The 25,819-nt window shown below is 32.8% G+C and overlaps 1 protein-coding gene across 1 annotated transcript in view; it reads left to right on the top strand.

Annotated features, from left to right (window-relative positions):
* Positions 1-25,819, top strand: part of LOC118183739 (neural-cadherin-like) — a 544,211-nt gene that overhangs the window by 76,750 nt on the left and 441,642 nt on the right. The window contains exons 3-4 of the mRNA XM_035353337.2: positions 15,089-15,280; positions 18,650-18,884. Coding sequence (XP_035209228.1) covers positions 15,089-15,280; positions 18,650-18,884 — 427 coding nt within the window. The remainder of the gene's footprint in view (positions 1-15,088; positions 15,281-18,649; positions 18,885-25,819) is intronic.

The following is a 25,819-nucleotide window of genomic DNA, read 5'->3' as shown; positions in this document are numbered from 1 at the left end:
AATTCCGACAGATCTCGTGGATTTGACCTGTAGACATTAGATTGGAGATAACCCAGTCGGGGGATCGCGATGTCCATGAAATGATAAAGTGACGCAACATGACTCTGATTGAAATGTTGCACGCGTTGAAAACTAGTAATTCCACCCCCCATCTCCTGTCTTCTTGTCATTTGCTCTTTACAATGGTCTTCTTTGCAAATGTTTTATGCTACCAATTTTCGTCATACGTGTATCGTTCCAACACCATAAATGATTTTTCATTACGCTTATCGTTTTGCGTTGGAAAATAAATGGATGTTGCCACTCGAAAATTTCAAAATGTTTTCACTGCAACCGTGAGAGCTGTATTGCTTTAAATCATCAAAATATCGAGTGCATAGCTTCAAATAACAATATCTGAAATTTCATTTCTATTGGTTTGAGCGCATAGGACGTTAGGAGTTTATAAATGGGGGAAGTTTTTAGTATTTTAGCGCCCTCATGCCGCACAGATACTATGCACTTACAAACATCTTCTTCTCCGGGATTCGAATCCGATCCCACTTTACCGATCAAGACGGCATTAAATATGTTATTTGTTGGTAGCGCTATGGAGAAAAAAAAAAAAAAAAAAAAAAAAAAAAGTCAATTTTTTGAAATGACAAATTTTAGGACGTTAGAGATTGTTTAAATTTTGAGCGATTAAAATTTAAGCTTTGCTTATTGTCAGCTGTGGAAGTTTTAGCCTAAGTTATCACATTTCCTCTCATTCAGAAGATAAGGTAACAGGATTTTGTGTCGCTCTTTTGTTTATAACCTACGATAAGTAAATAAGTGGTGATGGAGGCGAGAAGAATAAAAATTCTTGCCTGTTTTGGAAATTTTATAGGGGGGGGGGAGTTAAGGAATGCTTATCTCTGTTCTTCCCTAACCATTGATTGATGCTTAGAAAAAGCGAAACAGATGCTGGTGCTGGTTAGTTCCTTGTTTCTCCACGCCGTCTATTTTTGAAACGCTACTCTTGTCGAGACTTTTTTTCACTTTTTTTAAGACGGATGATAAGTTTTTAACGCGAATTTAGTTTTGTTGTGGTTGATTTTTGCTATTAGGAGGTTTTGTTTTCTTTTTTTTTTTCATTTAAAGAGAAATATATTGTAGAGTTCATATTCTAAGGAAAGTCGGGGGATCGCGGTGGCCAAGAAACTGGAAAGTTACAGGAGATGACTCTGTCTTGAAACGCGCAAGTTCCGTCATACGTCTATTTTTCTAACGCCATTGCTGGTTTTTCAATGCGCTGATCAGTTTGCATTGGAGAAAAGTGGATGTTGACATTTGGAAATTTTTAACTTTTTTCACTGTTACCATAACCATGAGAGTTATCTCCAAAGTACTATTGCAGCACTTGACGAATATATGTGGCGATATTTGGTTGTGGTGGCGAGGTTGTAAGGTATTTTCTCTTCCCCACCGCATGCCTTCGAGGTGTCATTTGAAAGCACATGTGACTAACAGTCGGAAGGCCGGTGAGAGCATTGCACATTGTTCACGTTTCCTGCCCTAGAAATTTTAACTGATTCTACAGTGGCGCCTAAACTAAAATGTGGTAAAAATTCTTCACCATCAGAATTCGGCGACTTTGTCCCCGCCCGCCCTTCAAGTAGGGGAGAATATAATATTTTTTCTTTCTTCTTATCGTGCACGGCCGGCTGGCATCGGAAGGTCTAGAGTTCAAATCATTGCACACTTTTGACGTCTGCTGCTCCGAAATAAAATGTATAGTAGTGAGGGACCGAATTCGTTACGCAAGACACCACTGCATATTACTAAATGATTTGTTTTTATAACTTTTTATCATTTTCTTTTGTCATTGAAGCCAGTCACCTAAAATGTAACAAAATTAATACTCAATTTTCCCCCATAAATCTATCTTAATTAGCCGAATAATAAAAATGTAACTATAATAACAGTGCCTTTTATTAATAAACCTGATTATAGACATAGCAAATGATGTTCTGTAATAAAATGTTTTCATTTTACACGGTTTCGGTTAAATCGCGCTATAAAGTGTTTCTTTCCCTTCCTCCTTTTAAACCTAACACATCATTCATTACGTAAATGACTGAAAATAAAATAATGGAGAGCGCATAAAAATGTATTACGGCATTAAACAGGATTTTAACAAACGTAGGAATGACGTGTAAGAAAATGATTGCGTTCAAATCATTTAAAATTTTTCCTTGACTGCTTTGATTTAAAATCCGTCATCGTTAGCAGCCTAGCGATTTAATTTTAACCGCGTATGACCAAGATTAATTTTTACATTTTAATACATTTCATCGAAGCTAAATAATTTATATATTTCTTAAATGTGTAAAAGATTTTAATAGTACAATCATCCTCGAAATGTTTCAGTGTAATTATGGAATTTTCGGATTGCAAATATTAAAAGGGGGGAAAAAATGTCTGGCAGGAGGACTTTTTCCTTTTCACTCCTGTACTAGGCCAGAATGTAACAGGGATGACGCATGTAAATGCTATGAGGAGGATTAGTGCTACAAGCGCGATTGGCTGTTTCGAATTCCGAAGTCTTAACCTGCCGTCGGTCCCTTTTTTCGCAAGCGTCTTTAAGATCTTTAGAAATCCTTAGTGACCTCTTTTTTCCCCGCGTACAAAACATGATGGTACAAAAGCATAGACGTTAAGGGGGGTGAGATTGAGGCATGAGTTTTAAATTATACTATATTTATTGATCTCTATTCTTGGGCTGTTTAAGATAGTATATGTACCGCTGTACTTTAAGATAGTATATGTAGGAATACCAAATGCTATTAGTTTGCCTTGGAAGAAATACACATATCTATTGTAGTTTTGTAATTTCTAAATTATGTGTTCTAACTGTCACAAATTTTTACTTGGTGCGCAAATGCTATTTCTTTGTATGTTAGGGAAGCTTATAATTTAAAATTTAAGTTTGAAAAATCAAGAATAAATTTAAATTTCTTTGGGGAAGATTTAAAAAAAATTAGAAGCCGTGTTAGACGTGTTGAGAATAGTCTCGAGGAGTGTCGAGCATAGAATAACTTTTTCTTTAAAATGAATATGTAGTTTTCATCGAAAATTTTTACTCAAATTTTTGTATAGAATTTTGTGGTTTTATGGGTTCACTTGATGGCCGAAAGTTAATAAATAAAAGTTTTTAATCTACCGATTGACCTTAAGAAACATTTTTCATAGCACATAAAATTCCCTTAGTAAGTCCTTTACGAATGTTCCTTTCCCTAAGCAATTACGACAGTGGTTAGGCTAATTAATTATAACAATAGTTAAGAAGCCATCTTAACCATTGTTATAATTAATTAGCCTAATCAATCCGAGAGAGAGGTTGAAGTATTTTTGGTTTTCAGTAAATCGAAATTTTTAATCAGTGAGCAATTTTTTGTAATTGCTTAAAATTTTGTGAACAAGCCGGTCTACAGCCGAAATTGAAAATTTTACCGCCTGTAAGCCACTGCCTGTTCAAAACACTGTTTTTATAAAAAGGTTAATTTTATACCAGGATTTTTCATCAGCCGTAGATATATATTGTTTAAGACATATTCTTATTTCTAGGGTTACACAAAGCTTCATTTTTAATGATGAAAATCTTTAGCCAGCATCCTAAATACTGCATTCAGGGCAAGTTCGCTTAGCCGAGAAACATATTGCAAACATCTATGATTAAGACACAATAACACGCCAAATAAACACCAATTCAGAAGTCAAACAACAAAAACTATGATTCTTGATGAATAGTCTAGTGGAACTGTTTTCTAATAAAATAAATATGCTGTCTTTTTTACGTCGTAAGTATCATAAAAATACTGATAAGCCAGTCTTGCATGTTATCCATCTTCCTACTTTCTGCGTTACTCTTTATACTTCATTTGGACAGCTTTTTCTTGATAGCGTTTTTTTTTTTTCTCCCCCATCAGCGTTGTCTTTCGGATCTGAATTCAGCGCTATCGTATAGCATGCTGAACGCATTAATGGTTCCTCGGCTAGGTTCCAGGCCGCTTTTCTGAAGTCTGCTTTCTGACGTCCCTCCCTCCTTCCCTACCTGGTTTTTGTTGTTACTTTCTGTCGTGCCAATGTAACTGGTTTTTTCCACGCTGTCCCATCCTCCAGTACTTTCTCCCTTTCTTTCGAGAGGTGAGACCCGCCTCCTCTCACACCTGTGGTAAGGGTCGTCAGCCGGGTCTGTTTGGCCAGAGGAAAAGGTGGCCTTGCTTGGAGCTCGTTTGGATGTCAACAAATTTCCCCTTTGATCTCTGGATTTCAGTTGTTGAAGAATCTCAGTAGGGAAAGGGGATTATGTAACGGTAGTTATTTTTGTTGCTAGAAATGTATTATGCCCAGCGTTTGAAAGAAGCAATTTGTGAAGTTCATTTTTCTTCTATTAACCTCAGAGCGTCTTTACCTGAGAATTCAGACAAGCTTGGGTTATGTGCACTAGACCAGACAAGTATTACTTTTTCACTAAAATTGTTAGAACTAGAATCAACCGGAACATATTCTAGACAAGATGTAGCCATGTGCTATTTCACAGAAAGTTGGGCAGCCTAATTTTATAAGAATATGATTTCTTTTTTATTCGTATATTATTCGTGAGCTCTAAATAAAGCAAGTAAAAGTAATTTTCTTCTCAGATAACACCTTCCCTCCAGTATTTTCGCTTGTATCCTTTTGCCGAAACAAATTCACTTTTAAATTGTAAATTTTCCATAGATTGCTTTTTAATGGATATTTACATTCGGTGCCAAAACAATGCTTAAGAATTGTACGCCAATACCATGCGAACGATCGTGGACGGAAGTCAGGTGTTCCTTGATTACTTATTATTGCAAAATCTTGCATATGTTCTGAAATTGACACATAGTTTGTCATGGAATAAGACCTGAAATTGATGCTGTTTTATTCGTGTCGCAAATGTGTTCTTTCCTTATGCTGTATCATAAATCAAGATGTTGATTTTAAACTGTTGCTGTTTTAGTTCAGGGCCCGCCCATCATCCATGAGAAGTTGTGCCAAACTCTCTAATTCTTTTATTAATTGTAATTTCTTTTTAAGTATGTTTTCTGATGCTTTGAAAAGTGCCACAATTTTTGTTAGTGTTGCAGTTTTCTAGAAATATTAGCTGTTTATTCAAGTAAAACTTCACGAAGGCAGAATCATATAAAACCATAAATATAATTGGATAGGCTAAGAAAATTTATTATTACCAACTGCGGTTTTTGTATTTATGTGTATATTTTTAGTTTTAACTATTTGAAAACCATTTTCAGGATTTAAATAAGACTAGACCCCCGAAATATGATTTATGTGTGCTTGTTCTTTACATGAGCATCCACAAACGTTCATATTAACTCGCATTTTCAAACTTAAGAATGTTAGTATACTTCTTGAAAAATGTACTCCAAATTGCATTTTGAATTCCTTTGCATATAATCTTGTAGAGTCATTAGGCTATTTTATAGCAGGAGTGACGAAAAATGAGCAACGCCCTCGTCGAGAATCGAACCACAGACCTCTGGAATATGCGCCCAGCGCGCAAACCACTACACCACGAAGGCACGCTAAGAAGGCGGGAGAAATACATTATAATCTTACTTTTAGCTCTGTATTGTGTTATTTCAAAACTATTTACAAAGGTTTTTTTTTAAAATCATTGCTACAAGAGCCGAGATAAACTTTTTTTCCCCCTTAAATATTATTCTACGAGGTATCCCTAAATATCTCTTGCGCTTAAGAAAACTTGCAAGTTACATAAAATATAATGTTCAAGTTACACAGAATAAATATAATGTGTGTTTTTGGCCCCGAGGGCTCAGAACCCACTCAATCCGTTCGCAATTCAGCCTTAGCAGTTTTTCAACTCTGAGCCTCGCAGAGAAATATTCAGTTGTTATATTACAGCATGAAACTGATCTTGAATTATTCCGTCATCTCATTTCTAACACAGTGTACACTTTTAGGTCCCATTTAAAAAAAAAAAAAAAAAAAAAAAAAAAAAAAAGAGGCAGTACCATGAATATAAATAAAAAATGCTGATAAATCGGATGATGTCCGTTTTTACGGACAGATTTCTAACTAATAAAAAACTTGCGTCATAAAGTAGGACATTTGGCCCCTTTGGGTTTGAATACAATCTGTCACTTTTTTCTAAGACATTCATAAAAGAATATTTATCGTTACTAGTGCTTCTATGTTATGGTGCTACAAATTACATGGAAGGGGGGGACTTCCACAAAAATTAATTCTTCAATAAACGTCAAACCGGAGGATTGAATAACGCAAATGATTTTATTATTTTTGTTTAAAAAAGAAGGAGGATGAAGACTCGTAAACTTCCTCCTATTTTACGATTATATAAAGGGGTAAGAAACGAATGATAAGTTAAGAATAACAGTCTGGGGATATTTTTGATTCGGAGTAAAGTCTGAATAAAATGATTAGGGCTGAGTTGGGAAAAGAATGAATCGGGACATCCGTAGTCCCAAGAACTCAACTTAAATTGACACTCAAGGAAGCCGAAGATGGCCGTTGTTGATCTTGAATTGAAAGATCATGGATTTTTTTCCCCCTCCCTTAATAAGTGGCCAATCTCAGTAGTACATCTATTAACTGACGTTCTTTTTTTTTTTTTTTTTTTTTAAATATTTTATTAAAAAAAAAAACACGGGAAATGAGTAGATGTAACCTGCCGTAATTGGTTCATTTTATTAGCCTTTCCGTTAACAAGATATCAAAAGTTTGGTAAACACTCACAGTAATTTTTAAAATAGAGAGTTGTCTAGTGCAGAAAACTGCCACCAGTCTATATTATGAAAAATAGTACTTGTCCGTTTGTGTATTATCATTTCTGTAGGATTGCCATAATTGCCAAGCACTGATATGAGACATTTTAAGTGTTTGTAGCGATTATTTTAATTTGCTAATAGTTATTTTTTTATTTTGTAACCCGTTCCTTTAAATTCTTGTTTTCCACCTACAACTCCCTACCATAATGAGTTTTTAGTATCGCGTTTTATGTAAATGAAGTAGAACCAGTATTTAATGGGAAGTTCAATCACTTCCATAGAAGAGCTCAAGAAGTTCTCAGTATAGCGTTTTCTACCTTCGGGCCACGTCGTTACTTTAAGCCTTCTTAACTACGTTCGGCCATTGAAATCATTTCTATCTCAATTTAGACAAACACTGTTATTTTATTTAAAATTCTTGATATTGAGTTAGGATGCTAAAAATTTCTTTTCATCTGCCTGAGTTTAGAACATTTACCGGACGTGTAAGTATTCTGTGGTGAGATTTAACTACTGGCCAGCTCGGCTAGTTATTCCTGTGCTGAAACAAAAGGAGATCTAAATCGAAACTGTGATATGTAAGATCGTAGTTTAGTCTCCAAATTCAATATGTAAGTAGTATTTCTATGTCTATGATAGACTGAAAACTAGATTAAGTTAAACATTTATTTATACACTTTGTACAGTTAATCAGCTGATAAATCTACGTATAAAAAATCTACAAATCAAAGGACGTGGCTTAATACCCCATTCCTTTCTAACTACTCTTTTTCTTCGGGTGGCAGCGCTCCTATCGTGGTATGACATGACATTTCTATACACTTCCCACCTGAACTCGTAGAGTTAGTTCACACAGTTAAAAAAAAAAAAAATAAAAATTAAATCTAATTAAAATGAAAATACGTATAATTATTAAAAACTATTACAGATTAAAAATCTGATGCGGACACCACATTTGTTCCTTGTACGGAATATTAAATTATGCTCATTTTTTGCTACATTTCATTTAAACTTATTTCCTCAAATTTCATTAGAGAGAGATTTCTCATTCAATTAGTTCAGTTCTCACTTCGCAGTAAGACAAAAATGCATAAAACCTCAAAATATCTTCTTTAAAGATTGAAAAATATAGAAAAAAATAATACACCAAATACTGTTAAAACAATTTAAAAAAAAAACTTTTACAATTCAAATTAGAGTTTCTGCGCAAAAACAAGCAATTCGGCCAGCAGGCAAAAAGGCAGATTTTTCGGTGCACAAAACTGAACGTATACTTTTGTTCCCACTCGCATAAGAGCATTGAAGGTGCAGAAACGGACTTAATTCACTGTTCAGCGAAGTTTCAAATGTAAACAAATATGGCTGCTATGGTAAACAAAGATTAAGCTTAGCCACACTTAAACTTTTAAACTGTTGATATTTCTACAACTATTGCATGCAGATTAACTAAATGCGTAAAAACCTTAACCAGAAGATAAAAATAACATAATTTTTAAAATTTTTGTTAGAATAAAATAACATTTTTAAAGCAAAAAATGAACAATTTACCGACATATAAGAATTAAAAAAGTGAACTCACGGAGCCAAGTAACAGAGTGGATTTATATGTATATATTTTTGGTGCGGCCGATTGCAACCAAAAAGGGAGGTGCACAACTACATATTATATCAGGCATGTATACAAAATTTCAACGTTCTGAGGCTACTCGTTTTTAAGCTATGCGAGATACATTAATACGGTACAGATGTCACGAAAGACTCTCTTTTGAATCCATTTTAAATCAATTTTGTAATCGGTTTGGGGAAAAAATCCTTTATTCTGCCCTTACGTACAGTTGTCTCATAAAAACATCATTACATTTCATTCGATAGCGGTCAAAGTAGATATTTTCGTTGAAATATGATACCCGGAATTTGTTGTGGCTGCAATACTTCCTTTACTTCGTACAAGGAATTAAAAAGGGAAAAACTTCTTGGAACATGTACTAAAATATAAAATTACATTCAGAATGGAGGGAGAAAATACCTTATAAAATCATCTCTGTTTTTAATGTCGGACAGGATTAGTGCAGAGTAATATTTCGGGAACGAGTATTTTAAGTACTGTTTTTTTTTTGGGGGGGGGAGAACCTAGTAGTAAAATTTATAATTTTACTGATACTATTAACTGAATAGTAAAATTTTTTTGAATATCTCAATTTAGACAAACACTGTTATTTTATTTAAAATTCTTGATATTGAGTTAGGATGCTAAAAATTTCTTTTCATCTGCCTGAGTTTAGAACAATAACATTTTTAAAATCTTTACTTTCAAAAAATTAATGTAAATTCATGTAAAGTTACTTCATAATGAAAAGACTCACTGCTTTGAATTTTCCATTTATATAACGTGAAGCTGAGTCAGTTTCTGGTAAAAAGCCGTGAAGACAACCCTCCTGCTAGGTTGATAATTTTCATGTCTCAGCAATTAATGAAAACCCAGTCTTCTTCAAAGGAGACAGCCTAATTTAAAATATAATTAAAATTCAGTTTAATTTATATATGGAATGAAATCCACATTTTTGTTTTCAGTTTATTATGGTATTTTTTTATTCCTGAAAAATTTAAAATTTTGTCTTTATCAAAATTTTGATCGTGAACTACTAGGAGGTCACTGGAGGGCTTTTGATAGTACATTTAAAAATATTTTCTTTGTAAGCTAATATTAAAACCCGATAATAATACCGAATTATAATTCGCGACTCGCATGATTTATAATGTTGCAGCTATAAATTGCTTAAAACTGAAACTATTCAGCTGCACCCAGAGTTATTCAGAAGTAAATTGGAAAACTATTCATTTAGCTGTACCACAAAAAATTTATTACAATCAGAAGTGGCTTCTATCTAAGAACACCGCTTAAGTTGAAAAAATTTGAATTTTTGCTGTAATAGAAAATTACGTCTTTGACATTTTTAGAGTATTTATCATTATAATGTAACTTGTAAATTCTTAATAAATGAGTTAGACTAGCATCGTTTAAATTATTTCTTGAAGTCGTCAAAATTGTTTAAATAGTTATGTAGTTATGAAATAAATTAAAATTTGGGAATATCGCACGTATTTGCTGAATCTAGGAGCTCATGTAAATGCACAATAATGTGATGTAAAATATTAATATTTACGTTCTATTATGTAGAATAGTTTGTGGAAATAAGTTGAAGAAAAAAAATTAGAGCATCTTATTACGAGCAGAAATTGCTTATTACGAGCTTTTGGGCGAACATTGAGCGAAAAGACATATGCAGGTATTCGTCTAATTGACGTTTCGATCAATTCTACTTTCCACGTTATCCTAATATCAGCCTTCCCCGTCAGATGGAAAGATTATGGGAACTCTTCTCTATCTACCTTTTCATTCCTTAATCGTTTTATCACAGATGTGATCGGTCACACCATGAATAACGCTGCAGCTATAAATTGCCATAAAACTGGAACTATGGAGTTCCATCCGGAATTATTCAAAACTGAATTGAAAACTATTAATTTAGCTTATTATGGAAAATTCATCAGAAGTGGCCTGTCTCTAAGAATGGGGCTTAAACTTCGGAAATCTGAATTTTTGATTAAATGAAAAGCTACGTTTTTGACATTTTCAAGCATTCATCATTATAATAAAATGTATAAATTTTTAACAAATGAGTTAAACAAGCATCATATTATCCCAAATTATTTCGTGAAGTCATCAAAAGGCTTTGAAGAGGTGGGTGGTTATCAAATAAATTAATATTTATTGATCATGCTTATTGAGTTTAGTAGGAATCGTACAAATACGTAATAATACGATATAAAATACTGCAGTCTTTTGTAGAATATTTTATGCAAATAAATTATTAGAAAAAGTGTAAGCATCTTAGGGAACAAAAAATTACTGTTGGCTTTTGGGCGAATAGGGAAGAAGCGAGTATTATCGGAAGGATCAAAGTGAATTTGAAAATTATTATCTATCGATTACGGAAGGAATTTTTGTTTGAAAATGGGCAAAATAATACACGGGAAACAGATGTTAATAAGTTGGCCAGCTCCTTGGTATAGATAATAGTTAGATAATAGTTTCATATGTAAATTTATGGTATACTTCTTTTTCTATCATCTGTCACTTAATGCATATGAACTTCAAACTAGTAGATGTGTTGTAAAAAAAAAAAAAAAAAAAAAAAAAAAAAAAAAATTCTAGATTTTCAACAGTTTGGTGTTTTAATACTTCATTTATTCAGGTTTCAAATTTTCGAAAGTCCGATATTTGTGTAATTTGTTCATTCTGAGTCAAGTAAAGTAAAGCCTATTTTCATTTATTTATTTAAAAAATATAAAATAATATTATCCATGTTTTTGAGAAGTTAAAAAAGATTAGGTGCTATAATAGACTAGTTGACAATGTTCACCAAATATGTGACTTTTAAAAACTAAAGCAATTCATGTACTGTATAAAAGCTAGCCGTTCATTAGTGACTCCGTGAGTTATTATTTAACATAAATAGCCTTTTTCTTTAATATTGACTGTACAGATTTGGCGAAAAACGTTGTATCTGTTCCTCCACGTGAGGAGATCTTCCACGCTTACATTGTAGTAGATACATATTTTCTTGTAAAAGAAGCTGAAGCAGCCTGATGATCCGGACTTTTAAATTATCCGTTTGGGTTCTGTCCCTGATGAGGCTGGATATTTGGAATTCTTCAGCATTACGTTCGATTAAGTTAAATCTGTCATTGTTTTATTCAGCTTCATCGTGAAATTTTTATCAGTACTTAATTAAAAATTTTCCTGTTTAACGTGAGTAAGACGTAGGTAACTGATGGTTTTATTTCTGTTCATGAAGTAATAAAATAACATTTTTTTTTTCCTTCCTTTTCTAAATTAGGAACTTGTAGCCTTTCTTTTCATTTTCCCCCTTTCCCTCTTAACTACGCCCTCATCGCTCTCCGAATTTCCGGTTACATCGGTTGACAACGCATCACTGTCGAATGACACTTTTTCTGTTTATTTGTCTTCTTTGAGCGGAAACTGCGGTAGCTGTTTTGGGGGCACCTTTTCTTCCATTTTGTTGATTTTGAATATTTAACATTTCCTTTGACGCCAACGATTGACACCTCTTCCAATGACACAGCGGGTTTTTATTATTTATTTATTCATTTATTTTTTTTTTAACATTTTAGCTTATTGTGGGAGGGGGGGATAATCGTGAATGTCATGACGCAATTTTTTTTGTTTTCTTTGCTCATGCAATAAATGTAGTAATAAATTTTTAAGCTGTTTTATTTGACAAGTTCATATGTTGTATTTTCTTATGTTCTAATCTGTTTGATCATTAACCAGCCAAATACAGTAAGCTTTTAGAATCCCACCCCCAATAAATCACCATTTAATTAGAGAGAAAATATAAATGTTTGCGTGTTGATATTGTATTAGTTTTTTTGGCATGTGCTTATTCAGATTGTTTCACATTTGGAATTTAAAAGGAAGTCGGGAATACATATCGGAAAAATAAAAAGCTTAAATATTTTTTTTTATTTCTTTTCCCAATTAGAAAAATTATGAAGTATCCCTCTGTGTGAGGCATGTGTCTTTTTAATAAAAATGAGAGTTTTGAAAATATAGAAACATCGTGTAGTACGTTTGATGAATTTTGTAAGGGAGGTTTAGATTGTTATACAATTTTATAGGAGGATTGTCATTTCAATAAACTTACTCACTGTGGGAGGTACTGAAGGTAATGTGAATTGTGAAATAGTTTTCATGTTTTATTCGTCCTGTAATGAAGTAGAATGAACAAGAAGTGTTTGATATTAAACAATTCTTGTTCATTCTACTTCAAAATTAGAAAGTACATTATATAAATTGAGCATTTATATTGTAATGAGACTACTTCATAATAATGCCCCATTATAAATGTGTCAGCTGCTCTATCCATTGTCTTTACGAAGATAACTTCTGAATTGTAGAATACAACCTTCATAAAGGTGCAGACATTTAAATCTTTCTATGTGCCATGCAAATAGGAAGTTTTTTTTTTTTTAAAAAAAAAAAAAAAAAAAAGCTCCCACAATTTCACAAAGATAGGTCTTTACATTTTGGAAACCGATCTTCATAAGGGTACCATAATGCTGGGCAGTCTTAAGAAGGTTTCTGTGTTTTTTAAAACTATTGCTGACTTGCCTAAAAGTGCCAGCACCTTTATGATGGAACACTGCTATAAAGGCATCTCTGTCTTAATATATAGCTAGACTGTGAGTTATAAATTAATCTGGCATATTGACCAACTCATAAAAATGTAATGTGCATATATAATTTAATGATAAAGGATTTATACTGTGTAATATAAAATGTTGCTAAAGTTGTAGATACTTTGTACATGATAGATTAAATTTTAAAATGGTAATTTATTTCTACTACTTTTTGAATACTAAGTGTTTCAAAGATATGCATAACTGGATGGGCATTTTCAATCCTCCCGCCCCCCCAATTTGGATTAACTTTGGGAAAGCTGGATATTTTATCAAAAAGGGCATTATTATATTAAAAATGGAAGGAATGGTGATCCTAACATGTATGTTAGTTTTCTGTTTTATATTTATGACTGAGAAAATTTATTGTGGTTTTACTTTCTAAAATTTTAATTTGTACTTGAAATTAAACTTTAGTTTTTAGTAATCCTTAAAGTCATTAATTTACGTATTTCTCTTTTCCTAATATCAAAATAGTTATAAAATATTTCTTCAGTTTTCTTAGCAAGCCTTCGTGGTGTAGTGGTCTGCACGCTCAGCACATAATTGAGAGGTCCGCGGTTAGATTCCCGGCGAAGGCGTTGCATATTTTTTACCTCGCCTGCTTCCAAAAAATACCTGATGTCTCTACAGTGGTGCCCAAATTAAAAGGGTGGTGGAGGATGATTCCCCTCACCCAGGATTTGGCAATTCGGTTAAAAGGGGGAGTATATAAGGTATTTCTCTCGCCTTCTTAGCAAGCCTCTGTGGTGTAGTGGTCTGCACGCTCAGCGCATTAATTGAGAGGTCCGCGGCTGGATTTCCGTCTAGGGCATTGCATATTTTTCATATTTTCCCTGCTTCCAAAAAGTACCTGATGTCTCTACATAGTAAACTGCTTTTAATAAATTTTCTGAACTGTGGCCTTCTAAAATTAATCTTTGCCATGTGATTCTTGTAGAACAAGGGTGATATATGTGCTCATGCAACACCATAAACTATAGCGGCAGAATTGGAAATCTTCTAACTTATAATAATCAAATTATACTTCTGGAAATGGAAGTATTGTATATTACCGCATATATCACACACCAGTATGTAATGTGTATCTGTAAATTCAGATTATATTTTGGAATTTTGCTCTTATTTTTTGAAGTCATTCATTTGAAGATTTTTATGAGGCTTTTGAACAATGATATACTGAATTGTTAAGTGATAAGGGGAACAATATGTGTGTGAGGGAGATCCTTGAGGGAGAAATAATTTTGCAAAGAGGGTAAATTGTATTCAGTGCAGGTGAGTACAATAATGTTATTCTAGGGTTTCAAGAAAAGGGGGTTGTAATTTGGGGTAAGAATGCTCTTCTGACCTGAATGAATTTGTGGAATTAGGAGTGATATGTTTTCTGACCTTGTAGTCATTTGAAGTCGTGATTTTGAAGTGAACATTGAAGGCTTCAGTAAATTGCATTTACTTTAGTTGAAATACAGTAGATCTAGCGTTCCTTTTAGTAATAAATATAGCTTCTGCCAAATGAAATAAACACAGTGCTGTTTTCAAAAGCAAAGGTCATTCAATTTGCTACAGAAAGTGGAAATAGGGCTGCAGTAAGGAAATCACGTTGCAGTGTTTGTGAAAGCTCCATATTTGAGGTGAAGAAAAATAAAATCACAATAATTAGTATGCCAAAGAATAAATGTACTTTAGATAAAAATTAAATAATTTTGAGACAAATTGATTAAAAAAATTTGAAAATATATGTTTATATGTTACATGTCTATTGAATTATGTGTTTTAAATCGGTTTGCATTTTTTATGTATGGAACTTATTTTTATCATGTTAACTTAGATCTGTATTAAGATGTGAAATGAATATTTGTTGGAATATTATTAAATGAAATTTTACTGTACATGAAGTAATTTTCCTTTTGTAAAAAAAACATTTAAAAAATATATTAAAAATTTTATTTTTAATTAGTTCAGCTGAGAATTTTTATTATTTGTATATTAATAATGTTTTCTCTCAACAGAGCCTGATAGGCAACGAATTATCATACAAGTTCAAGATGCAAATGATGAAAATCCTTATTTCATCAACAGTCCAATGCCAATGCAAGCAGTTGTTGAGCTTAATGCCTCTCCTGGTACGTCTGTATTCAAATTACAAGCCCGTGACCCTGACTCTGATAGCAAAATTCACTACTACCTTGTCCGAGATCGAAGTGAGTTTTCTTGAAATTTGTTTCTCAGAATGAGAGTACATGTGTAAAAATTTCATTTTCATTATAAGTGCCTTATTTAATGGTGAATATTAGTCATACTGTTGTTAGTATTCTAGCGCTGCTTGTATTCTGTACGGCTGTAAGTATTCTGGTAGAACTTCATCCACATATCACTGTAGAAACCAGTTTGTTTGGTCATCGAAGGAATCTCAGTCACATTCCTTTTCTTTTCAAATATTGATTTTAGTTTCTTTTTGCAATTTTTCTCTTCCCCTTCCATCTTAGTAAAATCAAACGGTTAATACTTATGCAGATACTGCTGCTAATGATAATAAAATTTAAATCACATTTTAAAATTTCGGATTATAATTTAATGCCTTGGGAGGTGGTAAACCAGTAATTAAACAAAAATATTAGTACTTTTGTCAGTACTTATATCTCTGTTGTTTAAAATAATTAAAGTATTTCATTTTTATGAACTCTTGTGTTTGTGTTTGCAATTCGATTTAAGTGTGAAATGTAAAAATTAAGAAAGCATTGAAATTTAAAAGACTTACATTGGATTTTGAAAGAGGAGATTATTATTTAAATAAAATTTAGGAAAGAAAGGTATGTAGATGATTGACTTCTATGTGTAACTCCAGAATTTTACCATTACTTGCATTTTGGAAGCAGGTGATAGTATACAGTAGCAAAGAATAGTAAAACATTATACAGTGTTTTGTAGAATGTCAGAAATATACTTTACCCTTTATACTAGTAATGTAAAATAACCCTTACTGCAGTATATTATTAAGAAGAGTAGATAAAATTGCTTTTCAAGTGATTAATTTCATTTCGCTGACTTGCAATACTTTTTTTTTTATAATAACGAATTCAAATGAATGATCTTAAGCATAAACTTCATAAGTAGCAGATGGAAATACTAAGTGAGAATAATAACAGTGTTCTAATGGATTAAAAAATTGAATTTATAAAATTTCATAAAATTGATTTTCAATTATTTTAAAGCACTCTCTTCAAAGAATCAAAGTGACTTATCATAACTTTTTTTTTTTTTTTTTTTGTTACTTTCACTGCAGATTCTTGAATTCTCTATTCAGCAAAAACTCTCGGTCCTGAAATGTATGTATACTAGAATTCTAAAAATCTGTGCACAACAGGGTTGAAAGTTTTTGCAGATTGGAGAATTTTGTGCATTATAGGTAATTCATTTTTGAGTTTGGCCAAAATTTTCATTTGGTAATTTCTATCGTAAATATGGATTGGTTGTACATAAATAACCAGCTAAAATGCGTTAAAAGTACCTTCGTTTTTTTGGAAACAATTTGTGATCCTTAAAGCTTCCTTCACATGGTGGCTTTAAAATCATAAGAGGTTTAAGCTGAGCTTTGTTGCCAAGCAACCAGACCTTGGATTGTCAAATTGGTTTAAGGATTTCCTAACTTTTCATCAGCTTGGTATAAGAACCATCTATCACAGCAAAGGAAATATTGGGCGACAGTTTCTCCGAGTCGCCTGCACATTTATGCATTCACAACTTTGCACACTCCGATTAAGTATGGCTTAATGAATGTTGGCTGTTTTAGTGAATATTTTTTAACAGTTACCATGTAAATCTGTAACACGTAACGACCTAAGTTAATTATTTGCAACTAACTGCTCACTTAGAAGTTTACAATATGTGTTAAGGCAAGTTATTGCCTTTCTTTAATCCTTATTGTGATGCAAGATACAGCACAAAAATGTAAAAATCAACATAAAACTTTTTATTATTTACAGCTAGTGCGATTTAAAGTAATTCAAAACAATTTACCACCTCTGGGGCTTCAGGGGTTTATTGAAACTTTACAGTATATTATGGGTTGTAATTCCGACTCCATGCAACACTACATCATTAATTAGGTCTGATAGCAAAACACTACCAAATTTCAACACTTACCAACTGTGCCAAACTCTGCCATTCATGCCTGTTTTGATCAGTGGCTTTCTCTAGATAAGCAAAAACAGTGGTAACAGCTTCTGTTACAAATGCTGATTATTTTACTTCATTTTAACCTAAGCTGCTGGCCATAAAATCTGTTATAAACCTCTGGACTGAGCAAGTACATGATGAAAGAAGAAATATATATATAAAAAAATTTTGAAATGTTTCAGATTTTAAATTACGTCCAAAGGTTTCCCCCCCCTTACTTTTTGTGTGTTACCTTTTGTGTGTGATTTATTAAATATCATGTTCTTTGTACTGAAACCATAAAATTCAATTCAACAGCAATGTCGCAAAATAATTTTAAAATCAGCACATCTTTAGAATTTCTGATACACAGTTCCACTCACTGGAGATAAAAAGGCGCCTCCCCCCAGTGTTGCCATTGCTCGCTTTTAAATCGTTGAGTTTGTTAATCAAAAATTCGTTAAAATTTTACAAAATATGAAATCGATAATAAAACAAATTTCAAATTTGGGCTTCCATATGCCTATAGTCGCAGTAGGATTACGCCATTTAAAATTGGATGGCTCTATGTAGTGTTGCTTTATTACAATGCGAGAAACATACATACATTCAGTGGCGTAGCTAGGGTGGGGCAAGAGGGGACATCTGTCCCCGGGCGCAGCATCCAAGGGGCGACAAATTGATGCTACAAAATTTTTAATGAAATGTTTTCCATTCTTGGCACACAGAAAGGGGTGCAAATTTTTCAGTTGTCCCCGGGCGCTGGAAACTCTAGCTACGCCACTGCATACATTTATGCAAATTCTTTGTTATTTAATTTCTTCAAATATAATACAGGGCAATAGCGTTTGGTGGCAATGATTTGAAAAGTGATACACTGTTTATAGGGTTCCAACGCAAAATCACAAAACAAAAACAAAAATCCTTTAGGGACAAAGCCCCTTTGGACCAAAAAACCTGAAAGCTTTCTGATTTTATATTACGCCCAAAGGGGCATTTTTTTACCGTTTGTGTGTTACCTTATTATTAACTAATTATTAATTAAATAATTAGTTATTAAATTCTCTGTTCTTTATCCAGCACTATATTTTTCACATTTTATTATGTTTTTTAAAGCCAGAAAATGTTACAAGTACTATTTTCAAGATTTCACCCTTATTCGCAACTGTTTGTAACATGTTTGCTTGTGGCATGGCATATAAACAAATCATCTTAGCTTACTTGTTAAATTATGGTAATATAATAAAAGTCATCTTTGTAATCTTTACTTTGTGATTTTTCTTTGTAATATATACATGTATCAATCTTTGTAATTATGCACAATTTTTTGTTTTCATAAATTTTGCTTGTACAAAAAGAATTATACATACTTTCACTCTTTATTACATATATGAATTTGTTTTCTTTGCTTTCAGCTGGCGGCCGTTTTGAAGTGGATGAAATATCTGGTGAAGTTAGAACTGTTGGAAGTGATGCATTCAATCTAGACCAAGAATATGTTTTATATGTGAAGGCTGAAGATTTGAATGGCTTAAAAGAACAATCCACTGGAGAGGAGAGGTTATCAATTATAGGCGGCAAGCGGCCACCTCAGTTTTATCAGCAGTCTTTCTCGGCTGTTATCCCTGAGAATAAGAAAAAGGATTCAGAGTATGTCCATATTTCTAATAATACAGTACAAAGTCCAAGATCCGGACTCGTTGATACTTCAGCGATTCTTGATTAGGGATATTTCTGGATGTTATATCATCATTTTAAATCCAGTAGAAATTATAAAATTAAATATACGAAATCATGATTTATGAAATATTAAGGCATATATGATCCAAAGAGTATCAAAATTTGCCGTCCCTTCCAAAAGCTTAATATTTATTTGTTTACTTTATTAAACATTTCTTTCAGTGTAAATTGTTTAAGTTGCTTCGTTTTTTGTGCTAATACTTTCTCTTTAATTCTATAGATCGACATAATTTGTTATTCAGTTACAAAGTTCCACTGTTCAAGTCCTGTAATTTGCTGAATCCAGAATTCTCTCTAAATAGTCAATCGAAATTTTTTCGTTTTCAGTGACATGTCTGTCACTTTCTTCGTAGCAGTATTTTCTGAATTTTGAACCATACTACAGATTTTGCCATCCGTTAATTGATTAATGATTGGAACATTGTCATTGCAATGAAAAACTTCAGGTATTTCATCTTCATTTATTCTGGGTTTCCCTACAAAGTCCATTAATTAATCCACATTTCTCTACAAAGTCCATTAATTGGAAAATTTCAAATTTGGTTGTGTGATTTTCGAAAAACTTCGAATTCACACTATCATCTGCACCATCCTCACCATGAATATGGTAGCTGGCCATAAATTATGCCAAGTACTTTTAAAAGTATCTGGAGATACATCTTCTCATGATCTTGCAATGCTCCACAAAGCAGATTTTATGCTAAAATATTAAACAAATGTTTTGAATAGTCTTGCCACTATTCAAGAACTTTAACATGGATTTTAAAAATGCTAGTTGATATTTGCATTTCAGTGAACACTGTGTACCGATATCCATAGGCTGAATGATAGATGTAGAGTTTGGAGGAAAGAATAATACTGATGCATTATCTTCCGAACTTTAAGTAAAATATGAGCCGAACAGTTATCTATTGGGTAAGTGCAAAAGTTCTACCCACTTTCATTACCCATAAAGAAGAGCAAATAAATGCAAAATGAACAATACCTATTGTACATAATCTCCATTGTTATGTATGATATCTTGCCATCTTTCTAGTAGGAGATGAATCCCACGGTGGTAAAATTCTGGAGGTTTTGAGTCAAAAAAGTCTTAGATGGCAGTTTTCACAGCATCAAGATCATCAAAGATTTTCTGACTAAAGGAATTGTTCAACACACGGAATAGGTGATAGTCAGTTGGTGCCAAATCAGGAGAATAGGGGGATGGGATAAATCCTTCCAACCAAAGCCGAGTAACTTTTGACGAGTGATGATAGCAGCATGTGATCTGGCGTTATCATGTTGAAGGATAACACTGCGATGATTGATGAGACCTGGCCGCTTTGCTACCAAATTTGAATGCAGCCTATCTAACTATAGACAGTAGAAGGCAGCAGTGACGGTTTTTTTGAGTGGCTGGACCACCCAATGAATTATTCTCTGGACATCCCACCACACACTCACATACCTTCTTGGGATGAAGTTTGGCTTTCGAAGTTGATGCTGTTGGATTAGAAGGGTGACACACTCCTACGATGCTTTATGTTACGATACATAATCCACTTTGCATCTCCTGTCACAATTTGTGTCAAGAATGGGTCGTTTTTGTACCGGGAAGGCAAGGAAACACAAGTGGCAATTTGGTCATTCCATTGATTAGGTCTCAGGTTATGTGTAACCCAATGATCCAACTTTCTCATGAAACCCAACTTAACCAGCCATGTGTTGACCATTGTCCGGTGTACGTTGAAGGTCTCCGCTAATTCTTGCATGGTTGGATTCGGGTTGTTCCTTATGGCTTGGTCAATATCGTCTTCTCCAACATGTGATGGCCATCCACTCCTAGCCTGATCTTAGCTGCTTATGTCTCCTTTCCTAAATTTACAAAACCATCAATGAAATGTGCTTTCATCTACTGCATCCTCCCCATAAACTTGACAAACATTGTGACATGCTGTGGCTGCCGTAGTCTTTTTATTGAACTTGTATAACAAACAGTGTCTTATATACTTCTCACTTTCCATGTTACACCTTCTGAAATTTTTGAGATTATTAACTATGCGAGACACAATGCATTTATATGTGAGGCATCCACATGTTTGATTGGCCGACAAATTTTGTCATTACAATGTTATGCGTAACATCAATTCCATTGCAAATTTGCATATCCAAAAACGGGTAGAACTTTTACGCTCACAGCGATACAATTAAGACAATTTTTGCTTCAGCAGGTAAACCAAATTGAAATTTTGCCGAGTCTCAAGTATGGAATGATTTTCAAACAATCGTTCATTAACGCTTGTGTCAACCATGCTCTTTCATTTGCACAATATATAACGGGGAAAATCTTTACTGCTTTTAATGTTTGAGGTCATATATTTTTTCAGATTACGAAGAGTTTATACTTGTGTGTTCCTGCAGCCATTTGCGCATACTAAAATTGTTAGTCTTGCTTTGACACCGGTTGGAGCCTTTTTATTTTGTGGTACATATTGCCAGGAAAGACCAGTTTCATCAGCATTGTAAATTTGTCCTGGGATAACATTTCACTATTAATGAATTCATCTGCAAATAATTCAGCAGCTTCAGTATTTTAAGTCCATTTCTTCATGAAATATTTTGGCTTGAGCCATTTGCATTGGGCCTGTTATTGGCATACCCTTGCTGTGACACTGTCTGAGTCATTAAATCGTCACTTTGTCATGATCATCACTTTTAGCACAGCAAATAATTTTTCTGTTATTCATTGTGAGTGGAGTGTTGGAATCCACAAAAAAATTATAAAGTTCCTTTTCTTGTTATGTCATATGCAGTTTGACTTTCCAGTGCATACTCCTCGCATAAGTTTGGGACAGATATACATATATTTATTTTTTGCAGCAACTCCATTTTTTATTAATTGGACATCGGAACATTCTTTTGCTTTGCAGGTCCTGTTGCAGCTCTAGAATATGAACTCTTTTCGACATAATCGAAAGTTCAGACTTTAATTTTCATAAAACTTCTGTAATAATAACAGCTTGCAAAAAATAATAAGCTGGATCAAATCAGAAAGTTGAGGAATATCGTAATCTTCTATATTAACAGAAATTCCTTGGAATCAGTAAGTATAGATTAGCCTTGCTTAACAGCATCTGCTATATACATTATTGGCTATGAGCATGAGTTTGTTGATAAAAGACAAGTTGTTCTGTTAAATTTTGTTTTGCTTCTATTGCGCACTGAGACAATTAAGCTTGAATTGCATTAATTTAGTTATTTGTTATACTTACGTCTGTTTCTTGCACATGTTTAATGTTTATCTGCGTCCTTAATAAATAAATTCGTACATATAGTTTAGCATACTGAGAGCTGGCACTACATATTTTTTCACCTGATGCATTCTCTGGGGGTCGTAAATTCTGCTACCAAGCACCTTCCCAAGTTCTAAATTTTTGCTGCCCCAAATTTTGGGTCTCATTGCTTTCCCTGAATTCTTAAAATTTTGTCTATATTAATTCTGTTACTCGGTGTTTTTCTAATTCCAAAAATTTTGTCTTCCCTGAATTCTCCTGCCCGTGCAGCCATAAGAGCTCTGATGCCTGTTCTGGGTTTATGTGAATAATAATTCAGTGATAGCACTAAATATAATCTTTTTGTCTATGAGTATCATTAACAAAATCTATTTTTAGCATATGGAAAGAAATTTTTGTTAAATTTTTTTTCGTCAACATTTAGCTCATTTAATTTAAATCTATTATCATCGCCAAGGGTATACCCTTAGTTATTGAATTACTAATATAAAAAAGTGTTTAGGCATCACTGGCATGAGCCTTTACTCAAGTTATCATGTGTTGATAAACATGTGATGATGAAACTAAAATATAAAAATAATGATTCGCCAGTTTGTCGTCAGGGATATAAAATATTAATAGTTATAAAATCATCCATATTTCTGTGTAGAATGTTTTGGTTTGAGATGTATGCCAAGCAGCTATGCAGCTACGGAGCCAAATTATTGATCACACAAAACACAAATTTATGCTAAAATAATTGTTTCTTTAATAACAAGGGATTTTATTCAGTGCTGGAGTGAAATTAAGAATCGGACTTCTCCACATGTTTTATTGGGGGTGGGTAGGAATCAAATGCACATGCATGAAGTATATAAAAAGTTCCTAATTTTTTTGGGGGGGTGCTATAAGTTCCGGATTTTAGATCATTCTGGATATTGAATATGCGGAACTCTAACTTTGTGCTGTGTACTCTTCAAAATAAATAATATTTATTTAACCGTGTATTAAATCAGCAATTTTTAAATAAGTACTTTTTTTTTTTTTTTTGTTAAGATGCCTCAAAATTATCCTATTTATAATGTGAAATATTTGCTTCTCAACAGTTCTTTAAATTTCATATCATGTGTTGCATGTACTACTACTATTAATAATGCATATATTAGAGTATTATGCTGTGTGTGTTAGAGTGTATGTAAGCATTTTGAGAAAGATTTTGTTGCATGACAAAGTACTAATTGATGTGTTAAAAGTACTGATTTCTCAAATTTTCTCGGACTGTCAGGCAGGACTGCATCAGGATATTTCTCTGTAATAAAGGTGTTGACACCTTTATGCAAGTTTTAACACCTTTATCTCTGTTTGAAAATATAAGAATCTTCATGGGAATGCCTCAGTATAAATCTAGCGACATTCTGTGGAGATTCTAAGCTATAGAAAAGAATTTTGCTGTTGTGTAAGTGAAGTTTAATTTATTATTGTGATCAGCAGAGCAAATGGAAATTATACTTGCATACTGGTGTCCTAGTATAAAAGTGCCATTTCATCTTTATAAAGACACCTTTATGACTGGTCTCTGTTGTAAATGCATTTCATCTCAAATTACAACCTGATGGCCAAGATAAAAAGATATTGTTTCTTAACAGGTAGCAGTATTCCTGTTATATCTCTTCCTCTTTTTTTCATAACCTAGCGTTTTGGATTTGCATTTATAAGGCATTCATTTTATCACATCAGGAGTATAATAATATATTGGTAAAATATTAGAGAACTTTTGAAGAAATATTTCTGTCATTTTTTTTTTTCCCCTCTAAGAAATTTTGCAGTGGGTTCAGATCTGTTATGGTTGCTTTTTTCTGATGGAGGTGTACTCTTTGATTTCTTTATGGATAAGAGATATCTGCTTTAAATAATGAGTTAAAATATTCTGGTAGTTCATGCATTTTTTTAACTGTCTTTAATAAACTTCCTTTGTACAAGAATTTGCATCAACAATTTTTTACTTAAACTTTTTTTTGAATTACTGAACAGGGATAATTGCTTTATTCCTCTTCATTATCATATAGTATTGTTGTAAGATAAGCATATCCTTGAAATTTTGAGTCATCGCTTCAAAAAACTTCTTTGCGTAATTAAGGTCAAAGAAGATTTGATGAGATTGCTGGAAACATTAAAAAACCTTTATGTAACTTTTTGAAAACATCTAAGAAATAGCTTAATAAATGAACTTTGTCAGAGAATAAAATCTTACTTCTTTCTGTGTGTTTCATCAGAGATGAATAGATCTGTCAAAAGTTATTATTTGTCCAAACTTTACAAACTAATATTGAAGATGAATTATTATTTCATACCGCAAAAGATTTCCTTGAGTAGATAGAAACTGCTCTAAATAAAATATATTCAGTTGTTGCTAATGGTGTTCTAGCAATACTTAAATGCTCCAATATTTTTATGGCACAGTTGGAAGCAGAAGTATCATGTATATTGACCATATGCAACATTATTCACTGGTAACATCTGGTAATGAAACATCTGAGTGAACACTTACATAACTCAATCTTGTCATCAAATCTGTGAATAAAATCAAGAAGATTATTTTGAATGGAGGGTTGTTCAAACAACTTTGTACTGAAAATGATAAAATTTCAGTTGTCTGCTTCTTTATGCAGAAGTTCTTTGGTTGTCAAAGAGGTTGTTGCATTACATTGTGGGCTGTTATGATATTTTTCAAATAATATGGCAAAAACTGCCGAAAGCTGTAGAGGATTATTAAATTTGAATTCAGTTTTGACTCAAAATGAATGGGTAGAAAAGTTCAGCAGCTTCTTTTTATACATTCTAGTTTCTTAATTGTGAATTCGTATAATGTTTTATTTCCATTTTTATATTCATCTTCCTGCTGTTCTGGTAGATTACTGTATCAGGGATGTTTCGCAAAAACCTTTATTCAGCCTTTCTTTCATAAAATATTCATTCATGTTTCCTCATATTTTGAAAATCCACAGTACCCCCCCCCCCTCAAAAAAAAAAAAAAAAAAAAAAAAAAAAAAAAAAAAAAAAAAACCATTTCTAGTTCCCCATTTCTGTTGCATTTTCACTGGAAGAAGCATCATTTTTACAATGTCAATGACCTCCTTCCCTAACGTGAATTAAAAATAAGCTTTTTGCTCTATTTGTATCTTAGCATTGAGATTCAATAGGCCAAAATTACAGGCCCCCCCAGAAAAATAACCCATTTTTTAATCGTTTTGAGTTTCAGTGTCAAAGATTAAACTGTAAGCTTTTTTTGGATGTTGCAAATATAATCTGTATATTGGAGTTCAATATATATATTATAGCAGTTATTTTACCTTTCACATTGAAGTAAATGATACATTCCTATCTGAGAATCAAAATATTATAGGTGTATACCTAAATATGTTAAAACCATCTAGAATGTTATATACAAATAACTAGCCACATGATAAAAGGAATTGGAATTGGCCATTTGGTTTTATGATTTGAATAGTTTCCGTATAATTGTTGTTAATTCTAGTTAATAGTAATATTTATAAACAGTATAAGAATGATGATCTAAAATGGAATAGGAAAGTA

This window comes from Stegodyphus dumicola, chromosome 4, assembly GCF_044657685.1.
Source record: "Stegodyphus dumicola isolate Sdum_Otavi_A_Nest chromosome 4, ASM4465768v1".
NCBI classification, from domain to species: domain Eukaryota; kingdom Metazoa; phylum Arthropoda; class Arachnida; order Araneae; family Eresidae; genus Stegodyphus; species Stegodyphus dumicola.
The sequence above is the reverse complement of the archived record's forward strand: the minus strand, read 5'-3'. Positions and strand labels throughout refer to the sequence as shown.